General features: G+C 52.3%; 1 protein-coding gene and 1 long non-coding RNA gene across 2 annotated transcripts in view; one reads left to right on the top strand and one right to left on the bottom strand.

The window, feature by feature from the left end:
- Positions 1–10,491: 10,491 nt before the first annotated feature.
- LOC111546358 lies at positions 10,492–13,163 on the bottom strand. Its single transcript, XR_002732758.2, has 2 exons — positions 13,036–13,163; positions 10,492–12,302 (listed from the first exon to the last, which is right to left on the bottom strand). It is a non-coding gene; the product is annotated as an uncharacterized LOC111546358 (long non-coding RNA).
- A 64-nt stretch (positions 13,164–13,227) lies between these two features.
- The window catches only part of GAS6 (growth arrest specific 6), a 25,941-nt gene continuing 21,142 nt past the window's right edge, over positions 13,228–18,026 (top strand). Inside the window, exons 1-2 of the mRNA XM_023217735.1 lie at positions 13,228–13,494; positions 13,586–13,752. Of these exons, the coding sequence (XP_023073503.1) occupies positions 13,404–13,494; positions 13,586–13,752 (258 nt within the window). The 5' untranslated portion in view covers positions 13,228–13,403. The remainder of the gene's footprint in view (positions 13,495–13,585; positions 13,753–18,026) is intronic.

Here is an 18,026-nt window from a genome sequence, read left to right on the forward strand (position 1 = left end):
GAAAAACTTTACTTGTGTTCACTCACACCTGATAAAGGGTTGTAAATGAATAGCCAGTTGAAAGAGATGCACGGGGAGAGGCATGTGGGAAGAGGGGCAGAGCTTCCACACCCTCTGTGGACACCACTCCAGGGACCTCCATGTACACACCAACCAGAAGCTCTCTGAACTCTGTCTTTTTGGGTTTTTATGGAGGCTACCATGTAGGCATGATTTGTTAAATCACTGACCATTGGCGATCAACTTGACCTTCAGCCTTCTCCCCTCCCTAGAGTTGGGGATGAGACCACAAGTTCCAACCCTTTATGCACAAGGCTGGTTCCTCTGGTGACCTGCTCCATCCTGAGGCTGTCCAGGCATCCCCAGCCCCCAGTCATCTCATTAGCATACAAAAGACGCTTGTCACTCCACAGATTCCAAGGCTTTAGGAGGTGTATGTCTGGGAAATGGGAAAAGGACCAAATGTACATCACAAGATCATGCCATGCAACCCAGAAATCATGTTCCAAGAGATTACCCAAATGAGTTCAAAACCACACTGTGCACACAAATGTTTATAGCAGCTTTATTCATAGTTGCCAAACTTGGAAGCAGCCAGATGACCTTTCATGGGTGAGTGGATAAGCAAACTGGTTCACCCAGACAATGGAATACTAGCCAGTGACAAAACAACGCACTGCCAAGCCTAGAAAGACATGAGGGAACTGTAGCTGTGTTTCCTAAGTGAAAGGAGCCAATCCGAAATGGCTGCACACTCGTGATTCCAACCATACGATATTTTGGGAAAAGCAAAACTATGGAGTCAGTAAGAGCTGAGTGGTTACCAGGGGTGAGGGAGGAGGGAGGAGTGAATTGGGAGCACAGATATTTTAAAGCAGTGAAGCGGCTGCGATGCTAGAGTGGTGGACACAGCCATTACATATCCATCTAACACACAGAGTAGGTGTAGTGCAGACCATGGAGTTTGGGTGACAGTAATGTCTCAGTGTAGCTTCACCTATTGTAACAAGTGGGTCACACTCATGCAAGCTGTCATTTGTTTATTATTATTGTTTTAGAGACAGGGTCTCACTCTGTCACCCAGGCTGGAGTGCAGTGGTGTGATCTCAGCTCACTGCAGCCTCGACCTCCCGGGCTCAAGCAATCGACCTCCCAAGTAGCTGGGAGTACAGGCACGCACCACGCCAGCTAATTTGTGGGGTTTTTTTGTTGTTTCTTTGTTTGTTTTTGTAGAGATAGGGTCTTACTTTGTTGCCCAGGCTGGTCTCAAACTCCTGGCCTCCAGTCATCCTCCCACCTCGGCCTCCCAGTGTTGGGATTATAGGTGTAAGCCACCAAGCCCAGCCTGCAAGCTCTTAGGGAAAACTGTGGGGGTGAGGAGAGAACACATGGGGACTCTGTGCTTTCTGCTCAGTTTTTCTGTTACCAACCTGAAGAAACTGAGGCAAAACTAATGTGATTTATTTGTGCTGAGCTGAGGATGGCTTTCCCTGACGTATCACTGGGCCCAGCTTGCCTTCGGGAGTGGCCCCTGGGCCGTTCGTTGCAAGCAGGTTTTCAAAAGCAAAAAGGGGGTTCACGGACTGGCCTGACACCAAGTTGTTCATCAGGAATTCTTACCAGGAGCAAGTGTGTTGGTGACAGGACAGTGGCCAGGCCCGCCTCTCCCCTCGTGATGGTCATCGTCCTCGAAATACCAGGAGGCAGCAGGACCCCCCAGGGTCCAGGTTCAGTCTTTGGAGATGCAGTCCAAGGGTCTGTCTGCAGAGCCTCCATTCATGCAGACCAACATGGAACAGGACTCACGGGGGCACACATCTCCGCCTTCCCATCAACCAGATTCATGTGTGAATTCCCATCCGGCTCTGAGTCACACCCAGTCTAGCGCTTTCCCTGGAGGAACACCTGCCGTCCTCACAGCAGGGATCTCCAAGGATGGCCCAAGCATTGGTTTTCCAGTGATACTGCTTGTTCCTGCTCGGAAACTCCTTTTCCACGGTGGTGAGATATTGAACTTGACTCATGGAATAGAAGCTCCCCGGGATGCCACCACTGTTTGAAATAGCAGCTCCTCGAATTACCTTTGTTATGCTTCTAATGCCAGGGTCCAAAGAAGCCCTCTGTTGCCACCAGATACATTTTGAACCCAGTTCATTCAGAAACCATGGTTGATGGTCATCATCTACTTGTGTTCTGAGAAACCACAAAGTTCAACTTCAGCTCTTCAGTTATGGTCTTTTCATATTATATGAGAATGTGAAACTTATGCTGTGTGTCCCTGCTTTTATGTCATGCACACAGCCTGCTCTGTATGGTGCCTAACTCTCCAGTGACCCCTGGGCTTTCCTCGTGTTTAACGTTCTGGTTTTCTCCTTCCTTGAGGTCCCTGTGGCCTCTTCAAGGTCCTGCCTTCCTCCCATCTATTCTTTGTGTTTCTGTACAGACTGATGCATTTATTTTGCCTTTTCCTAACTAAGTATTCCTCACTCTGTCCTTGATGGAGGGGAGAAGGGAGGGCAAAGAAGTTAAATTTACTTCAGGGCATCAAAATGTCTACTTAATAACTTTGTAAAATGTAAAGTGATATATATAATTGTAAAGTAGTGTTAATTTTACCTAATAATCACAGTTAAAAAATACATCATTGGGGCCGGGCGCGGTGGCTCAAGCCTGTAATCCCAGCACTTTGGGAGGCTGAGACGAGTGGATCACGAGGTCAGGAGATCGAGACCATCCTGGCTAACACGGTGAAACCCCGTCTCTACTAAAAAATACAAAAAACTAGCCGGGCGAGGTGGCGGGCGCCTGTAGTCCCAGCTACTCGGGAGGCTGAGGCAGGAGAATGGCGGGAACCTGGGAGGTGGAGCTTGCAGGGAGCTGAGATCCAGCCACTGCGCTCCAGCCTGGGCGATAGAGCGAGACTCTATCTCAAAAAACAAAAGCAAAACAAAACAAAACAAAAAATATATCATTGGTTTACAGAAGTAACACTGCCTAGTGATGAGCTGCATATTGTTGAGCTGTGGGCATGGGTTATGGGGTCCAGCATGCAGCATTGTGGGGTTCATTTGCAGCTGTTCCAAGAGATGAACCCACAGCTCAAGGGGGTGTGGGAAGTGGCTGCAGTCTCTCTTTTTTTTTCTTTTTTTTGAGATGGAGTCTTGCTCTGTTGCCCAGTCTGGAGTACAGTGGCATGATCTCGGCTCACTGCAACCTCCACCTCCTGGGTTCAAGCAGTTCTCCTGCCTCAGCCTCCCGAGTAGAAAGGCTTGAGGCAGAGACTGGACACTGCTATGCTGTGGCTGTGAGGATGGGGTAAGGGGCAGGAATCACGGGAGGCAGAGATGGACCTCCCAATGCCTCCCGACGGAGCCTAGCGGCAACGCTGTCATTTCAGAACCATAAAACAACAGTGTTCCCGCCAAAACTGGCTGCGAATCGCAGATAATGACGCCAGGACCCACGCCCCTGCAGGAGAGACGGGTGTGGGGAGGATTCCGGCAGCCCAGAGCAGAGTCCAGACCTGGGGACACCACGGGACAAAAGACAAGTCACAAGAGGAAGAAGTGGAGTGAGCCAAGAAATTTTTCCTGGTTGGGGAAAAAACAGAATCTTAAAAATTCTGTGAGATGCCAGGGAGTCCTGGGCACTGATATCTGGCGACATTAAGGAGTCACCATCGATTATTTTAGGCATAAATGTGGAACTGGGGTTGGGTAGGGTGTTTGGTTCTTATCTTTGAGAATACTCTCTGAAGTGTTTATGGATAAAATAATATGATGTCTGGAACTGGTTTAAAATAGCCCAATGAGGAAGCAGGTGGGGTGCTCGCCTTGGCAGGAACATGGGGCCATTGTGCTGGTCTCCCCGCGTTGTGTTGGAACTCTCTATAAACAGCACCAGCGAGAGATGGCAGCCTGCCCTGTGCCTGCCCTGAGGTCATCCTCACTGTGAATTCGGCTCCCTCCAGCCCAGCTCTCACAGGGTCCCAGGTGGCTTCAGCCAGTGTCCTGTGCAGACTCCTTCCTGAAGCAACACTGAGTCCTGACAGTGGGATTTCCTGCGGTGATTCTTTGGTCTCAGAGGCCCAAGGGACACGCATGTTTGAAAATCTTCTCCATTTCCATCTGTATGATTTTCGCCTTCATTCTCTTCTCCTATTAAATGGAGGCCATCAGCACGCTTAGACACGCCTGCCAGCTTTAAGAGTTTAGGGCTAAACAAATGAAGCACACGGTGCACTTCAAAGACTTTGAGAGGAAGGCCCAGTGTGCACAGAGGCCCCAGGAACCCTGAGCTTCCCCAGGATGCCCATCCTGAGCCTTCGGGGGGCATCCAACCCACTCAAACCCCAAACACTCGTCCCTCCCCCATCACAAGGAAAGACAGGCGTGGTCCCCCACCCCTCAGCGGTGTTGCTGAATCTGGCAGCCGCTGTGTTTGTCAGACCTGCCTGCCTTGTTCAGCAGGGAAACCACTTGCTATGATGAATGGAGCTGCATGCGAAACTTAGATAAGGAGGCAGGTCAAAAACACCTCCCTTGCCAGCATTCCAGTTTTCTTGCTTGGCCAAGAACCTGGTTTCATTTTGGAAAGGTGGAAGGAGTGTGGGGCGACCTTGTTGCCATTTTCAGGCATGGCTGGGCTCTCACACAGTCGGTCTTAGAACAGGCATGTCCCTGCCCGGAGGCCAGTCCCTCTTGAGTTGTGGAAACCAAGCCCAAAAATGTCAAACAAGTGGCAAAACCTTTAGGGTAATTTTCCTCTACCTCAAAAAACACCCGGCCGCTTCTCCTCCCCAGATGTTAAAGGTCCTTTTATTAGCATTGTCCTATTGTGTTTTTTCATCTCTCAGACACAGACACAGGAAGACTCTGAGGCTTTGGCCAGGATATGAGCCCGACTTTCGCAGCCCCAACTGGCAGGCTGACCTCATGTGAACTCCCTGGCGGTGGCATCCTGGAGACACCCACATGGCTGAGCTGGCACCATAGGGTGAGGGTACCAGGGCCATGGGGACCCTGGTTGCTTGCCTCACATGCGACCAGCAAGGGAGGCACAACATGGGGCTGCTGAGTGAATGTGTGAGAAGTTGCAGGTCCCCACGGACAGCTACCAGCGGCCTCGCAGCATCATAGGAGTCTGAGGTCCAAGACACCAGACTCACGTCTCAACCCTGCCCTGTGCTGCTCAGGGCCAAGTCTAAGCTGCTGTGAAAAAGAGGCCCCCACATGTAGCGGCTGCCACAGAACACAGTCATCTGTTTTTCATGCACACTGTGGCCCTGGTCATTCCGGCCAGAGCCCCCAGGTTTTGTTGCTCTTCCAGGGCACATTCTGGGCTGTGTGCTGGAGGCTGGGCTGTGGGCTCCTCTGAGGAGGTAGAGGGACACGCACCAGGGCCTGCGTGTTGAGGCTCGGCCCCCGTCCCATCATCTCTACTCTGGTGAGGCCACTTCCTGCAAAGGCAGCTGAATGCTCCTGCCTGGAGCTGCCCCCGGACCACAGAGCATCCAGGAGATGAATGCACTTCCAGCCTCGCCACCCTGGGGAGATGTACAGCTGAGGTGGCAACTTCGGGGCAAGCAGGGTGGAGATGCCTCCCTTGAGGTCCCTCCCAGCCCTGCTGCCCTGTCACTCAAGGTATGGGTTGATTGTGTTCCCCAAAAATGTATGTTAAAGTCTGAGTCCTCCACACCTCAGAATGTGACATCATTTGGAAATAAGGTCATTGCAGATCTAGTTACCATAGTGCCCCCTTATCCTGGGGAAAATGTTCCAAGACCCTGGTGGATTTCTGAAGCCTCAGATAGTACCTAACCTTACATATACTGTGTTTTTTTCCCATGTGTACAAACTTATGATGAAGTTTAATTTATAAATGAGACACAATAAGAGATTAATAACAATGATAAGATAGAACAATTATAACAATATATTGTAATAAAAGTTATGTGAATGTGGTCTTTCACTCTGAACATATCTTACTATACTGTGCTTTCCCTTCTTGTGATGATGCAACGTGCTGTAAAATGCCACATGGTGAGATCAAGGGAGGTGAGAGATGCAGGCATTGTGATGTAGATGGAAAATTCCAGAAATAGACAATTCTTTGGTGTTCAGTTGTATGCTGTTCCGAGCCATCCCATCCAAGCCTGGGTTGCCATTGGCCACTTGGCAGCCAGCCCAGTGACCAAATGGGCTGTGGTGTCACAGTGCTTGTGTTCAGGTCACCCTTCCTTTACTTAACAATGCCCCCAAAGCACAGGCATAGCCATATAATATTTGTGAAGCGTGGTTGACCGTGAGTGACTAAAACCCAGAAAAGTGAGACTGAAGACGAGGACCACTGTAGTTAGGACGGAGTCATTGACTGTGTCCTTATAAGAAGAGGGGTGACACAGGAGCCCACGTGGTGGTGGAGGCAGAGATGGAAGCTGTGAATCCACAAACCTGGGAGTACCTGGAGCTTCGGAGGCTGGGGAGGCAGGAAGGACCCTCCCAGCTGTTGGGGGAGCACAGCCCTGCTGGCACCTTGATTTTGGACTTCAGGCCTCCAGAGCTGAGAGAAGATACATTTCTGTGGTTTTGAGCTCCCTGGTTTGTGGTACTTTTCCAACTGCCCCAGGACACGGCTGCGCCAATGCCCTTGACCTTCAAGGTTGCATTCTGGCTGATGGAGCTGATAGGCGTCCCGGCTCCACTGTCCTTGGGCTCCCGCTCTGACTGGCCTGTACTGAAAAGTTAAAAATAGCTCTGCATATATTGAAATAGCTATGTCAATTCTAAAGGCTCACACAGCTGCTGTAAGTGTCTTGGATACTCTTCAAAATAATATTTATAGGCCTCTCCAAGCTCTGTCGAATTAGCTTTTTGATCATTAATTAAAGCCAAGCTCATCTGTTTGTTTACAAGTTGGACTTGGCACACTTTAGCACTTAACAGGAGATGAAAACTGCAGTTTGTTCAATTTCCTTTCAATAATTTTGTTTACATTTTTGCCAGCACTCATAATCTGGGTTGTTTCTGCCAGCACTGATTTGGTTTATTCCACATGGCTTGGGCCACTGCGGGACTCCATTTGTTCCAGGGCCACCTTCCTGTCACCTTTTACTGTTTCTTGAGTCAGCAAGAAAGGCAGATCCGACTGAAGACTCCAGCACTCTCCTCAGCTGCAGCCACACAGAGCTCTGCAAAGTCCTTTCCCCCACAGGATGGATCTGAGGCACCCACCATGAGAAAAAAGGGGTGGAGAAATGATATGCAGGAAGAAGGTCCATCCTGATTCACCAGTCGCGTGGATGCACTTTTCTACCAGGCTAGGAGGGAGGAAAGTGGAGCCCCACCCTGACTGCTAAGCCCTTTGCTTTGCTGTCACAAAAAACAGTTCAGCTTCCCAAATCAGAGAGGAAAAGATTTTTAGGGGGTCCCTTATTTCTATCATCTAAGCTTTAAATAACAAAGTGGACCTCTGGGGCCAACATGGGTGTGCGATGGTGGTTTTGTGGGATTCTCCCCATAGCTCCATCAGACGGCCTCACTTTCTGGGTCTCAGTGGGCCCAGGTGTGACACAGCTCCTCCAGAAACGATGACAGCCCTGGCGACCAGGGACTCCCTGTGCCACTGGGTTTGTGCTCAGAAGTATATTCAGTGATTTCCCCAGAAAATTCCAAGTCATCTCCTAATACTGTTTGTGAAAACTAAATAACTGTCGTGGTGTTCTTCAGGGACAGTTTGCTAGGAAGGTTGGTTATTGGCATAATTTTCCAAATCAATGAACTAAGTTATAAAACTTTCTCAGGCCGGGCGCGGTGGCTCAAGCCTGTAATCCCAGCACTTTGGGAGGCCGAGACGGGTGGATCACGAGGTCAGGAGTTCGAGACCATCCTGGCTAACACGGTGAAACCCCATCTCTACTAAAAATACAAAAAACTAGCCGGGCGAGGTGGCGGGCGCCTGTAGTCCCAGCTACTCAGGAGGCTGAGGCAGGAGAATGGCGTAAACCCGGGAGGCGGAGCTTGCAGTGAGCTGAGATCCGGCCACTGCACTCCAGCCTGGGCCACAGAGCGAGACTCCGTCTCAAAAAAAATAAAATAAAATAAAATAAAATAAAACTTTCTCAAAGGCCCTGATGGCTGTTACAGAGACAGAAAAGTGAATGGTCAGAAAGAAGTGTGAAAATTCCAGTATTGGCAGGCCGAGGCAGGCAGATCACGAGGTCAGGAGATCAAGACCATCCTGGCTAACACGGTGAAACCCCGTCTCTACTAAAAAAATATAAAAAATTAGCTGGGCGTGGTGGCAGGTGCCTGTAGTCCCAGCTACTCAGGAGGCTGAGGCAGGAGAATGGCGTGAAACCTGGGAGGCAGAGCTTGCAGTGAGCCAAGATTGTGCCACTGCTCTCCAGTTTGGGTGACAGAGCAAGACTCCATCTCAAAAAAAAAGTTCACCCAGTAGACACAGCAGCCCTAACCACCTCTGCAATTCGGGTTTTTTCAGCCCAAGACAAACAACCAAACGGCACACAGGCCTTCATCCTTGGCTGTGACAGATGCGTGTCCGTGTGGAGGGTCAGGCCTGCTTCTCCCATCACTAATGGAAGCCTCTCTGAGTTTCTATAAAAGCCTCACCGTCAGAAGGGGCTCTCTGGAGATTTTAAATTATGTTGATTAGGATAGTAATACACGCTTTTGCTTAAAAATCAATAGGTACAGAAATAAAAGCACAAAGTACAAAGTGGGTTTCCCCTCCTTGGCCAGAGGCAATGCTGTCAGCAGGTAGCCCTGACACCGCTGCTCACTGCTTGAGGAGCCTGTGTCTTTCCTTATGTACGGGGGTCATGCCACGGCCACCCCTCCACAAGAGTGGGGGCAATGACTAAGGCCAGAGCTGGGCACCGGAAAGGCGCAGTGGCCCCTTTACCTTACAGTGGTGTCGCTAGGACCCACGTGCATTTGGTGCCCCGCATCAAAGCTCCCCAGGCACTCCCCTTGAAACGACTTTGCTTATAGCTCACCTCCAGGAAGGGCCCTTCCCTAGAGAACAGTAGGACATGGTGTCCCTCAGGCTCTGGGAAAACAGCCATTATCCTGGAAACCAGGACTCCTAGGAGATTCGGTGCCTCCCCCATGTGGGCCATCTTGATCCCCACACAGACTCCAGACTCAGGTGCTCCTCGAGGCTGGGCATCCCTCCACCAGGTGGTCCTGGTGCAGCCCCTCTGTCCTCCACTCTCAGTCTTGTCTGATGAGTTCATGCCAGTTCACCACAGCCTCCTGGGAGGAGGACGGTGAGGCGGGCAGCCCTCCTGAGCCCCTTCCTCCTTGCAGAGCACTTCCCTGGGCCTGATGCAGCAGGAGGAGCTGAGTGCCTGTAGTCCCAGCTACTCGGGAAGCTGAGGCAGGAGAATGGCGTAAGCCCGGAAGGCGGAGCTTGCAGTGAGCTGAGATCCGGCCACTGCACTCCAGTCTGGGTGACAGAGCCAGACCCCGTCTCAAAAAAAAAAAATAAAATAAAATAAAATAAAAAAAGAAATCCTCCTGTCTCAGCCTCTCAAGTAGCTGAAGCTACAGGCACCCACTACCATGCCTGGCTAAAGACACACTTAATAGAATGAAAAGACAAGCCACAGGCTGGAAATAAATATTTGCAAGCCACACATCTGATAATGGACTTGCTTCTAAAATAGCTACAGAACCCTTAAAACTCAACAAACAGCTCAACAATTGGAAAACCAAACATTCCAAGTGTATGAGTCAATTTCATGCTGCTGATAAAGACATACCTGAGACTGGGCAGTTTACAAAGGAAAGAGGTTTAATTGGGACTCACAGTTCCACGTGGCTGGGAAAGCCTCACAATCATGGCAGAAGGTAAGGAGGAGCAAGTCACGTCTCACATGGATGGCAGAAAGCAAAGACAGAGAGCTTGTGCAGGGGAAGTCCTCTTTTTAAAACCATCAGATCTTGTAAGACTTATTCACTATCATGACCACAGCATGGGAAAGACTTGCCCCCATGATTCAATCACCTCCCACCAGGTCCCTCCCATAACACGTGGGAATTCAAGATGAGATCTGGGTGGGGACACAGCCAAACCAGATCACCAAGTAAAGGAAAAGAAAGAAAGTAAAACTGAAACAGACATTTCACCAAAGGAGATACCTGGACGGCAATAAGCACAATAAAATTTGTTCAACATCACTAGTTATTTGAAAAAGGCAAATTTAAACTACCATGAGATACCATTATATACATATTAGAGTGAATAAAAATTTTTAAAGTGACCACAGAAGGTATGGGTGGGGATGTGGAGCAACTGGGACCCTCATGCATTGATGGTGAAAATGTAAAACAGTATAACCACTTTGGAAAACAGTTTGAAAAGTTAAACAGATACCTACCGTGTGATCTAGACACTCTGCTCCTAGATATTTCCCCAAGAGAAATGGAAGCACATGCGTACATAACATCGACACAGTGGACACACACATGAATGCCTATGGCAGCTTTATTTGTAATAGTAAAAATTTAGCAGCAAGTAAAATGTCCCTCAACAGGTGAATGATAAACAAATTGTGTTATATCCACACAGTGGAATACTACTGAGCAATAAAAAGAATACACCTGCAACAAGATAGATGATTCTGAAAATATGTTAAGTGAAAAAAAAGACAAAAAAGTGTGCATAAAGTATAATTCTTTTTATATAAAAGTCTAGAAAATGCAAACAAATCTATCGTGATAGAAAGCTGGTCAGCGGTTTTGCATGGGGACTGGGATGTGGGGTACGGTGGGGACGTTTAGGAGGGAGGAATTACCAAAGGGAATGAGAACACTTTTTTGGGTGATGGATATGTTCCCTAACTTGATTGTGATGATGGCTTCACAGGTGTACACAGCTTTCCACCTCATGGCCACAGACTGGTTAACCACTCATACAAAACATCCATTGCCCTGGGTCCAACCTGTTTCCGCCCCCTGTGGAGGTGAACTGTCTACTTCACCATTGCTATTTCAGGTTGTATAATATAGCGCCTGACAACTCTCTCCACTTTTAGAACACATCCAAATTGTTTCTTACTCATTTTCCATTTCTGCCTTAGAATGAATTTCCTGCACTAGTAACTAGGTGAAGGATTTTGGAGTTATCTGGGGTAATGGAGACATCCTTCAATGCACCCCACATGTGCTTTCTGTGTTCCCCAGTTACAGAAATCAAAATGAGCAGTTGTATGTGAATGCATTTTATCAGACCAAGTCTCTACATGACAGGAGGCATTGTCATTACTAAGATAGTAACTCAGTAGAAAGAGAGAATCGAGAATATGAGGAATGAGAGTGGGGTCCAGACTAAAAGGAGGCCGGGGTCCTGAACCGCCCCATCCAACCGAGGTCATTCTGATACCTACTGACCTGAAGCAGCCGGCCCACACTGAGGTGCAGAGTGTCCCAGAGCGTCCCAGATGGACAGGCAGAGACTAGAGATGCTCATTCCCAAAGGGATCAAATAATTCTGAGACTTGCAAGAACTCCGTAAACTCTCTTCCCCCAAACTACAAAAACGTGCAGAAAATAATTACGAACAATTTTTAGGAGCTTACACCCTTTGAAGTGTATCCATGGGCTGCTGGAACCCTTGGGAAATAATGGCTAGAAGTGCCTCAGACACTGCCTGGCACCCAGCTGGTGCTCAATGAATTATCTGTCTGATGAAGTGATTAGGAGCCTTGTAAATACTAATTCAAGCATGTATCACCCCATCCAATTTTTGAAACCAGCGCTTCTCAAGAACAAGCAGGAAAATTAAATATTGTTTTGAAGTAGCCGTGGTGGTTTCTGGGCAGAAGCCCAGGGGCACTCCTTACTCCACCTGCTCCAGTAACTAGCTGACATGGGAGTGCCTGGCCGCTCTGGTTCAGACACAGGTGCAGCTAGATGATTTCTCTATCCCATTTTAATTCTCTTTGAAGATCATTCCCACGGACATTCATTTGCCATTTGCCTAAATTAACATATTCATGTTTGGCCGGGCACGGTGGCTCACGCCTGTAATCCCAGCACTTTGGGAGGCCGAGGCAGGCGGATCACGAGGTCAGGAGATCGAGACCATCCTGGCTAACACGGTGAAACCCTGTCTCTACTAAAAATACAAAAAATTAGCTAGGCGTGGTGGCGGCGCTTATGGTCCCAGCTACTCAGGAGGCTGAGGCAGGAGAATGGCGTGAACCCGGGAGGCGGAGCTTGCAGTGAGCCATGATTGCCCCACTGCACTCCAGCCTGGGTAACAGAGCGAGACTCCGTCTCAAAACAAAATAAAACAAAACAAAAAAAACTAAAAGCATATTCATGCTCATAACCCCACTTTCAAACCAGTGACCTCAAAGATTTCTACCAGCAATCCCATTCTATTCTTCCAATTACAGAAAGCAAAGAGAAACTGCGACCTGGGAATCTCAGCAGCTGAGCCTGCTGAGCAGAATGGCCATCCATTTGGGGCCGGGTGCTGACTCATTGCCCCTTTTCATTGCATTTTGGGGTGTGGGGATTTCCAGAGCAAGATTCTCCAGAGAGGAGTATCCAAGCTCCCTCCTCCCCGCAGCAGGGGATGCTGGGCGAACTGCCTGCTTCGGGTCCCCCGTGAGTGGTCTGCTGTGTTTTGGTTCTGTTCGTTTGTGTGTGTTTTGCCTATGACTTTGCGAAATATTCCAAGACAAGAGCCAGAAAGTCTTGGTCTCTGAAGACAAGCACAATGTTGCTTTCAGCTTAAATATCTACTGGGAAACCTCAAGATTTTGAATGTCATCATTACGAAAAACAGAGATTATAAAAGGAAACCGTCGCATTTCACTCGCTGGCCCCCAGTGGGATTGGATCTGACCTCAGTGCATCTTTAAAATCTTTGGTAGGTTTTAAGTCTTGACAAAATGTGCTTAAGCATGAAGATTCCAAAAAGGAGGCAGTAGATTCGGGGGGAATGGGGGTAGGAAAGAGGCTTTAATCTTCACATGACACCTGGAATATGGTCAAAATGTACCTGCTCAAGTTGAACCAGGTACTGCGCCCTCCTTTTACCCTACCGCTAGTGAAGACAACCACCGCCTGGGGAAACGCTCCTTTTCCGAGACACTAGAGTCCCGCCGCGTCCCGGATGCTCCGCTTTCCCCGCGCCCGGATCCTCCCGGGAACCCGTGCCCCGCCCGCGCCTGGTCCCGCCCCCGCCGCCTCCCCGCGCGCAGCCGCCCGAACCCGCCCAGACCGAGCGCCCGAGGTGCCGCAGCCGCTGCCGCCGCCGCGATGTGACCTTCAGGGCCGCCAGGACGGGATGACCGGAGCCTCCGCCCCGCGGCGCCCGCGGCTCGCCTCGGCCTCCCGGGCGCTCTGACCGCGCGTCCCCGGCCCGCCATGGCCCCTTCGCCCTCGCCCGGGCCCGCCGCCCCGCGCGCCGCGCCGCTGCGGCTGCTGCTGCTGCTGCTGGCCTCGGAGTGCGCGCTCGGTGAGTCCCGCAGGCCCGAGACCCCGTCCCCGGGCGGCGGGAGGAGGCTTCGGGCGCGGCTTGACGCGTCCTCCTCTCTTCCTCCGGGCAGCCGCGTTGTTGCCGGCGCGCGAGGCCACGCAGTTCCTGCGGCCCAGGCAGCGCCGCGCCTTCCAGGTCTTCGAGGAGGCTAAGCAGGGCCACCTGGAGAGGGAGTGCGTGGAGGAGCTGTGCAGCCGCGAGGAGGCGCGGGAGGTGTTCGAGAACGACCCCGAGACGGTGAGCGGCCGGCGGGCGGGATGCGGGGGAACCCCGGGCCCCCGCGCGCCTCCGACCCCTCCCGAGGGGCAGCGCTGCTGCCGCCCCCCAGCTCCGCCCGGCGAGGCCTGGCCTCAGGGTCCCCGGAGCCCCGCCCCGCGCGCCCCGCGCCCATCCCCCGGCGACCCCAGGAGCGCCGCGCAGGCCGGCGGGACGCCGCGGGGTGTCCGGGAAACGCTGGGTGTCAGACGCCTCCCCGCGGGGAAGCCGGGAGTCCGTTTCCAAAGTGCGAAAGAAACACAATGGTTAAAACCCAGACCGCTTCCCCGCGGCCCTCCCTCTGCTGGGCTGGAGGTGAGGGACCCCCGGGCGCGCCTCGCCCTCCTGAGAGGGGTGGAGAGCGGTCCCCTCCGGAAAGAGGAATTGAAAGGGCCGAGGGCGGGAACTGCTTGCGGCAGCAGGTCCAAAAATATGATTCCAGGAACCGAGCGGGGCCGCTTGCGGGAGGGGAGGGCGGCTGCGCGGCCCCTTTCTGCCAGGTGCTCTCCCAAAGGCAGCGGGTGCGTTCGGGAGCCCGGCGGTGCTGGCCCCGGCACCTGGGTTAGGAACGGCCTTGGAGGAGGCGGGGCGCCGGGGCCGCCCCCGCAGGAGCCGCCGTGTGAGGACGGCCTGGCCACTCTATCCTGGGGAGCGGGTGACTTTGGAAAGTCCGAGAAGGTGTGGATTCCCATGGACGTCCCTCCCGCCCTGAAGTCAGGGTGACTTCACAGCGAAGTTTTCAGTTCTACTGGAATGTTCCTTTTAAAGAATTCTCCTGGGGTGGAATAAATGTCACCTGAGATCAAGAGTGGTTCTGGATGACCCATGGAGGCCTGTTTCCGCTTACATTTCTAGTGGTTGACTTGACCCCTCTTAGATCTGCTTTTCTGAAAGCTCTGAGGCTGTCAAGATGGCCACTGTGCACCTGTGGGCATAGCTCATCCCTGCAGAGATGACGCACCTGGGGCTGTTCTCCGGCGGCTACCCTCAGCACCCACAGCCCCACAGGCACGTGCCTTCCTTCAGTGCAGCCCAGCTGGTCGCTTTTCCCGGCCTGTTTTCCCGTTTGTTTAATGATGAATCCTGGCCTGTGCCGCTGGCCGAGGCAGCGTGGGCCTGTGTGCCCTGGTCGCTCGGGTTCGCCGCCCAGCCGTGGGCTTGTTGGTTTGGCTGGTGCGGTGCCCTCCAACAGCGTCCTCACCCTGAACATTCTGCGTGCACAGGGACTGCGGCATGGGGCGTTCTGGTGATGGGAGTTGAGGGCAGCAGGATTCACCCCCACCCCACGGTGCCCGCTCTGCGTAGCACTGCAAGGCCCGGCTGCAGCCCCTCCTTGCTGTCCTCCTGGACACCCAGGGCCCATGTCAATCAGACTGAACGCGGCCTGGAGGTACTGTGCTGTTCTTCCCAAGTCAGTCCCCTGCCTGGTTTTCCAATTTTAGTTTGATAACTTCATTTACAAAGGTGTGAAATGAAGATAAGAAAATGGAAACAGCACTCAGGATCCCATCACTTTAATACAACTGCGGTTGGGTCAGATGGTTTCTGTGCTGGCATGTCCGTCCCCCTCACCCTTCTGCGTGTGGCTGAGTGGCTTTGATGCTGGGGAGGCCTCCTTCCAGTCCTTTCACAGCCTGGCCCCAGCAGCCTCTGCCGGCTTCCTTTCAGCCTCATCTCATTCCCAGAGTTCTGCCCTCCTTCCCAGCCCCCATGCCAAATGATAACCCGCTTTCCCTCTGGGTTTTGGAGCTGGCCATTAGCTTGCTGTCTGTTTCTGTTTCGGGTTCCTGCAGGCAGGTGGATGCTGGGGAGAGCCTGGTTGGGGAAGGGGCAGGGTCCAGAGGCTGGCTGAGTCCCAGCCGGCTCCAGCACACCAGGACCACCCCTCCCGGGACCCTAGTGTCCACTGCATCCTTTGCCACACCCTTGGGACACCCCAGGCCCGAGGGAACCGTCCAAGCACAACTTCCTGTGAATGCATGAAAATCATCCATGAACTTCTCCCTGTCAAAGGCCAGGGGCTCCATGCTTGTCTTTGAAATGTCGCTTGCTTTACATTTTGTGTGGTGAGGCTGATAGAGGACAGGGGCTGTGGCCTGAACTCACAAGTTGACCAGGACCTGGCCGTGGTGACTGTCAGAGCATCCTCGGGCCCCTGGCCTCCCCAGGCCCGGGGTCCTGATGTGTGGTCCTCCACCAGTGGTTGTAGGGAAGGTGGTCCCAGCCCCCTGCCATTTTAGGATGTGGGCCGCCGTTAGTTAACATGCACCTACCCGGCCCTGCCTGTTTTCCCTGGGCATCCTCCTACGAGGGAGGGAAGGGACAGCTGGAGCCAGCTCCCCAGTGTGCTCACCCTCATGTCCACCTGCTAAACCGCTAACCTGCCTGAAGCGTGTCTCACTGCCCCTCGCTGGGGCTTCTTCCTGGTTGCGTCTTCTTCCTGGGAGCGCCTGCTCTGCAACCCTTCCAGCAGGCAGATACTAAGCACAGCACCCCTCCCAGGCTCCAAGCTCACTTGTGTGCTAACCCCTGTGCCCACCTGCCCACCTGCTAACCTGCCTGCAGCGTGTCCCACTGCCTCAAGCTGGGGCTGCTTCCTGGTCGCGCCTTCTTCCCGGAAGCGTCCGCTCTGCAGACCCCCACCTTTCAGCAGCCGGATCCTAAGCCCAGCACCCCTCCCATGCTCTGGCCCTTACCACACACCTGTGGTTTAAAGCCCTGTTCTGCTGGAAGGGACACTCCTCCCACCTCCCCAGCCCTCTCTGCTGGAGCCGTGCCCCTCCCCCGACATTCCTCCAGGCTGGGCCGCCCCCACGGGCCTCCTTGCTCTCCACCGCCCAGACCTTCTCCTTATCTTGTTTTCCTTTTTATATTGTTATTCTCCCTCCCTGGCCTTGCCTCTCCCTGCTGGGTTCCTTGCCCGAGTTTCTAATTCAGAGAGGACTGGGTAACTCCCTACCGTGTCTCTGCCAAAGCTTCCCAGGCCCAGTGCCTTTTTACTAAATCCTTGAAGGCCACCAGGTTCCAGGGCCTGCTAAGATCTCTGTAATCACCCCTGGGTTCCAGAAAGGATCGGAGACTAGAGACTTATCCCAGCCCAGCCCTAACGCCCAGGTCCTCCGGTGCCTGCTTGGGAGCCTGTTTGTGCACTTTGATCCCCGGCTTGTGTGCAGGAACATCATCCAGGCTGTGGTTCCTGATCCCATCACCTGGCTTTATTAGAGATACAAAGCACGATATTCACCGGGGGCTGGTGGCCTTCGCTGAGGGTCGGCTTGGGTTAGCCGACCTGCACCTGCACGACATGTGGCCAGGCCTGTGCTCCGAGGCCAGGTTTCCCTTCCCCCTTCTCTTTCTTTGTCTCTCTCTGTGTTTCTCTCTCTTCTCCCCACTGCTGGTGGTGAGGAATTCTCTGCAAGGGATGTCGGTGTATCCATTTTGAAACTTGCTGGCTCATCCTCAACTGCATGTGCCCTCCAAGCACCTTTTCCCTGACCTTGTGGATTCTTCGGGAACAGCTAGGGAAGGGGTACCCTGTATGGAAATGAAAGCCCCTCTGAGTCCCCACCTGGGGACAGCCACTTGGCTGGGACACAGGCCCTGATGTTGGGATGGCCTAACGGGAGGTCCCAGTTGGAGGGGAGGGCTGTACAATGTGGGGTCGCCTGGTGGGGAAGATGATGGCCAGGCTGAGACCTCCCCTGCCCTGCTTTGACAGAGGCTGCAGCACACTCCCACACACATCCCACAGATACATGTGCACATGCACACATTCACACACGGACACCTGCACAGATAGGTGCTGACTCATGGGTATAGGTGTGCATGGACACACACACCCCTACCTAGACATGTGTACACAGGTACGTACGTTCCCATAGACATAGATATGCACATACACACAGGCACACACATATTAATAGACATGCGCATACATGCACACATTCACATAGACATGCACACACAGTCACACACACTGATAGGCACACACATACTAACACGCGCACATACATGCACACATTCACACAGACATACGTACAGCCATACACACAGACATGCAAACACACAGGCACACACACTAACAGACATGTACACATACATGCGCACATTCACACAGGCATACATACACACAGTCACAGACATGCACACATACACAGGCACACACATACTAACACATGTACACATACATGCACACATTCACATAGACATACATATACACAGTCACACTGATAGAAATGCACACACATACACAGGCA

This window comes from Piliocolobus tephrosceles, chromosome X (assembly GCF_002776525.5).
Source record: "Piliocolobus tephrosceles isolate RC106 chromosome X, ASM277652v3, whole genome shotgun sequence".
Classification (NCBI taxonomy): Eukaryota; Metazoa; Chordata; class Mammalia; order Primates; family Cercopithecidae; genus Piliocolobus; species Piliocolobus tephrosceles.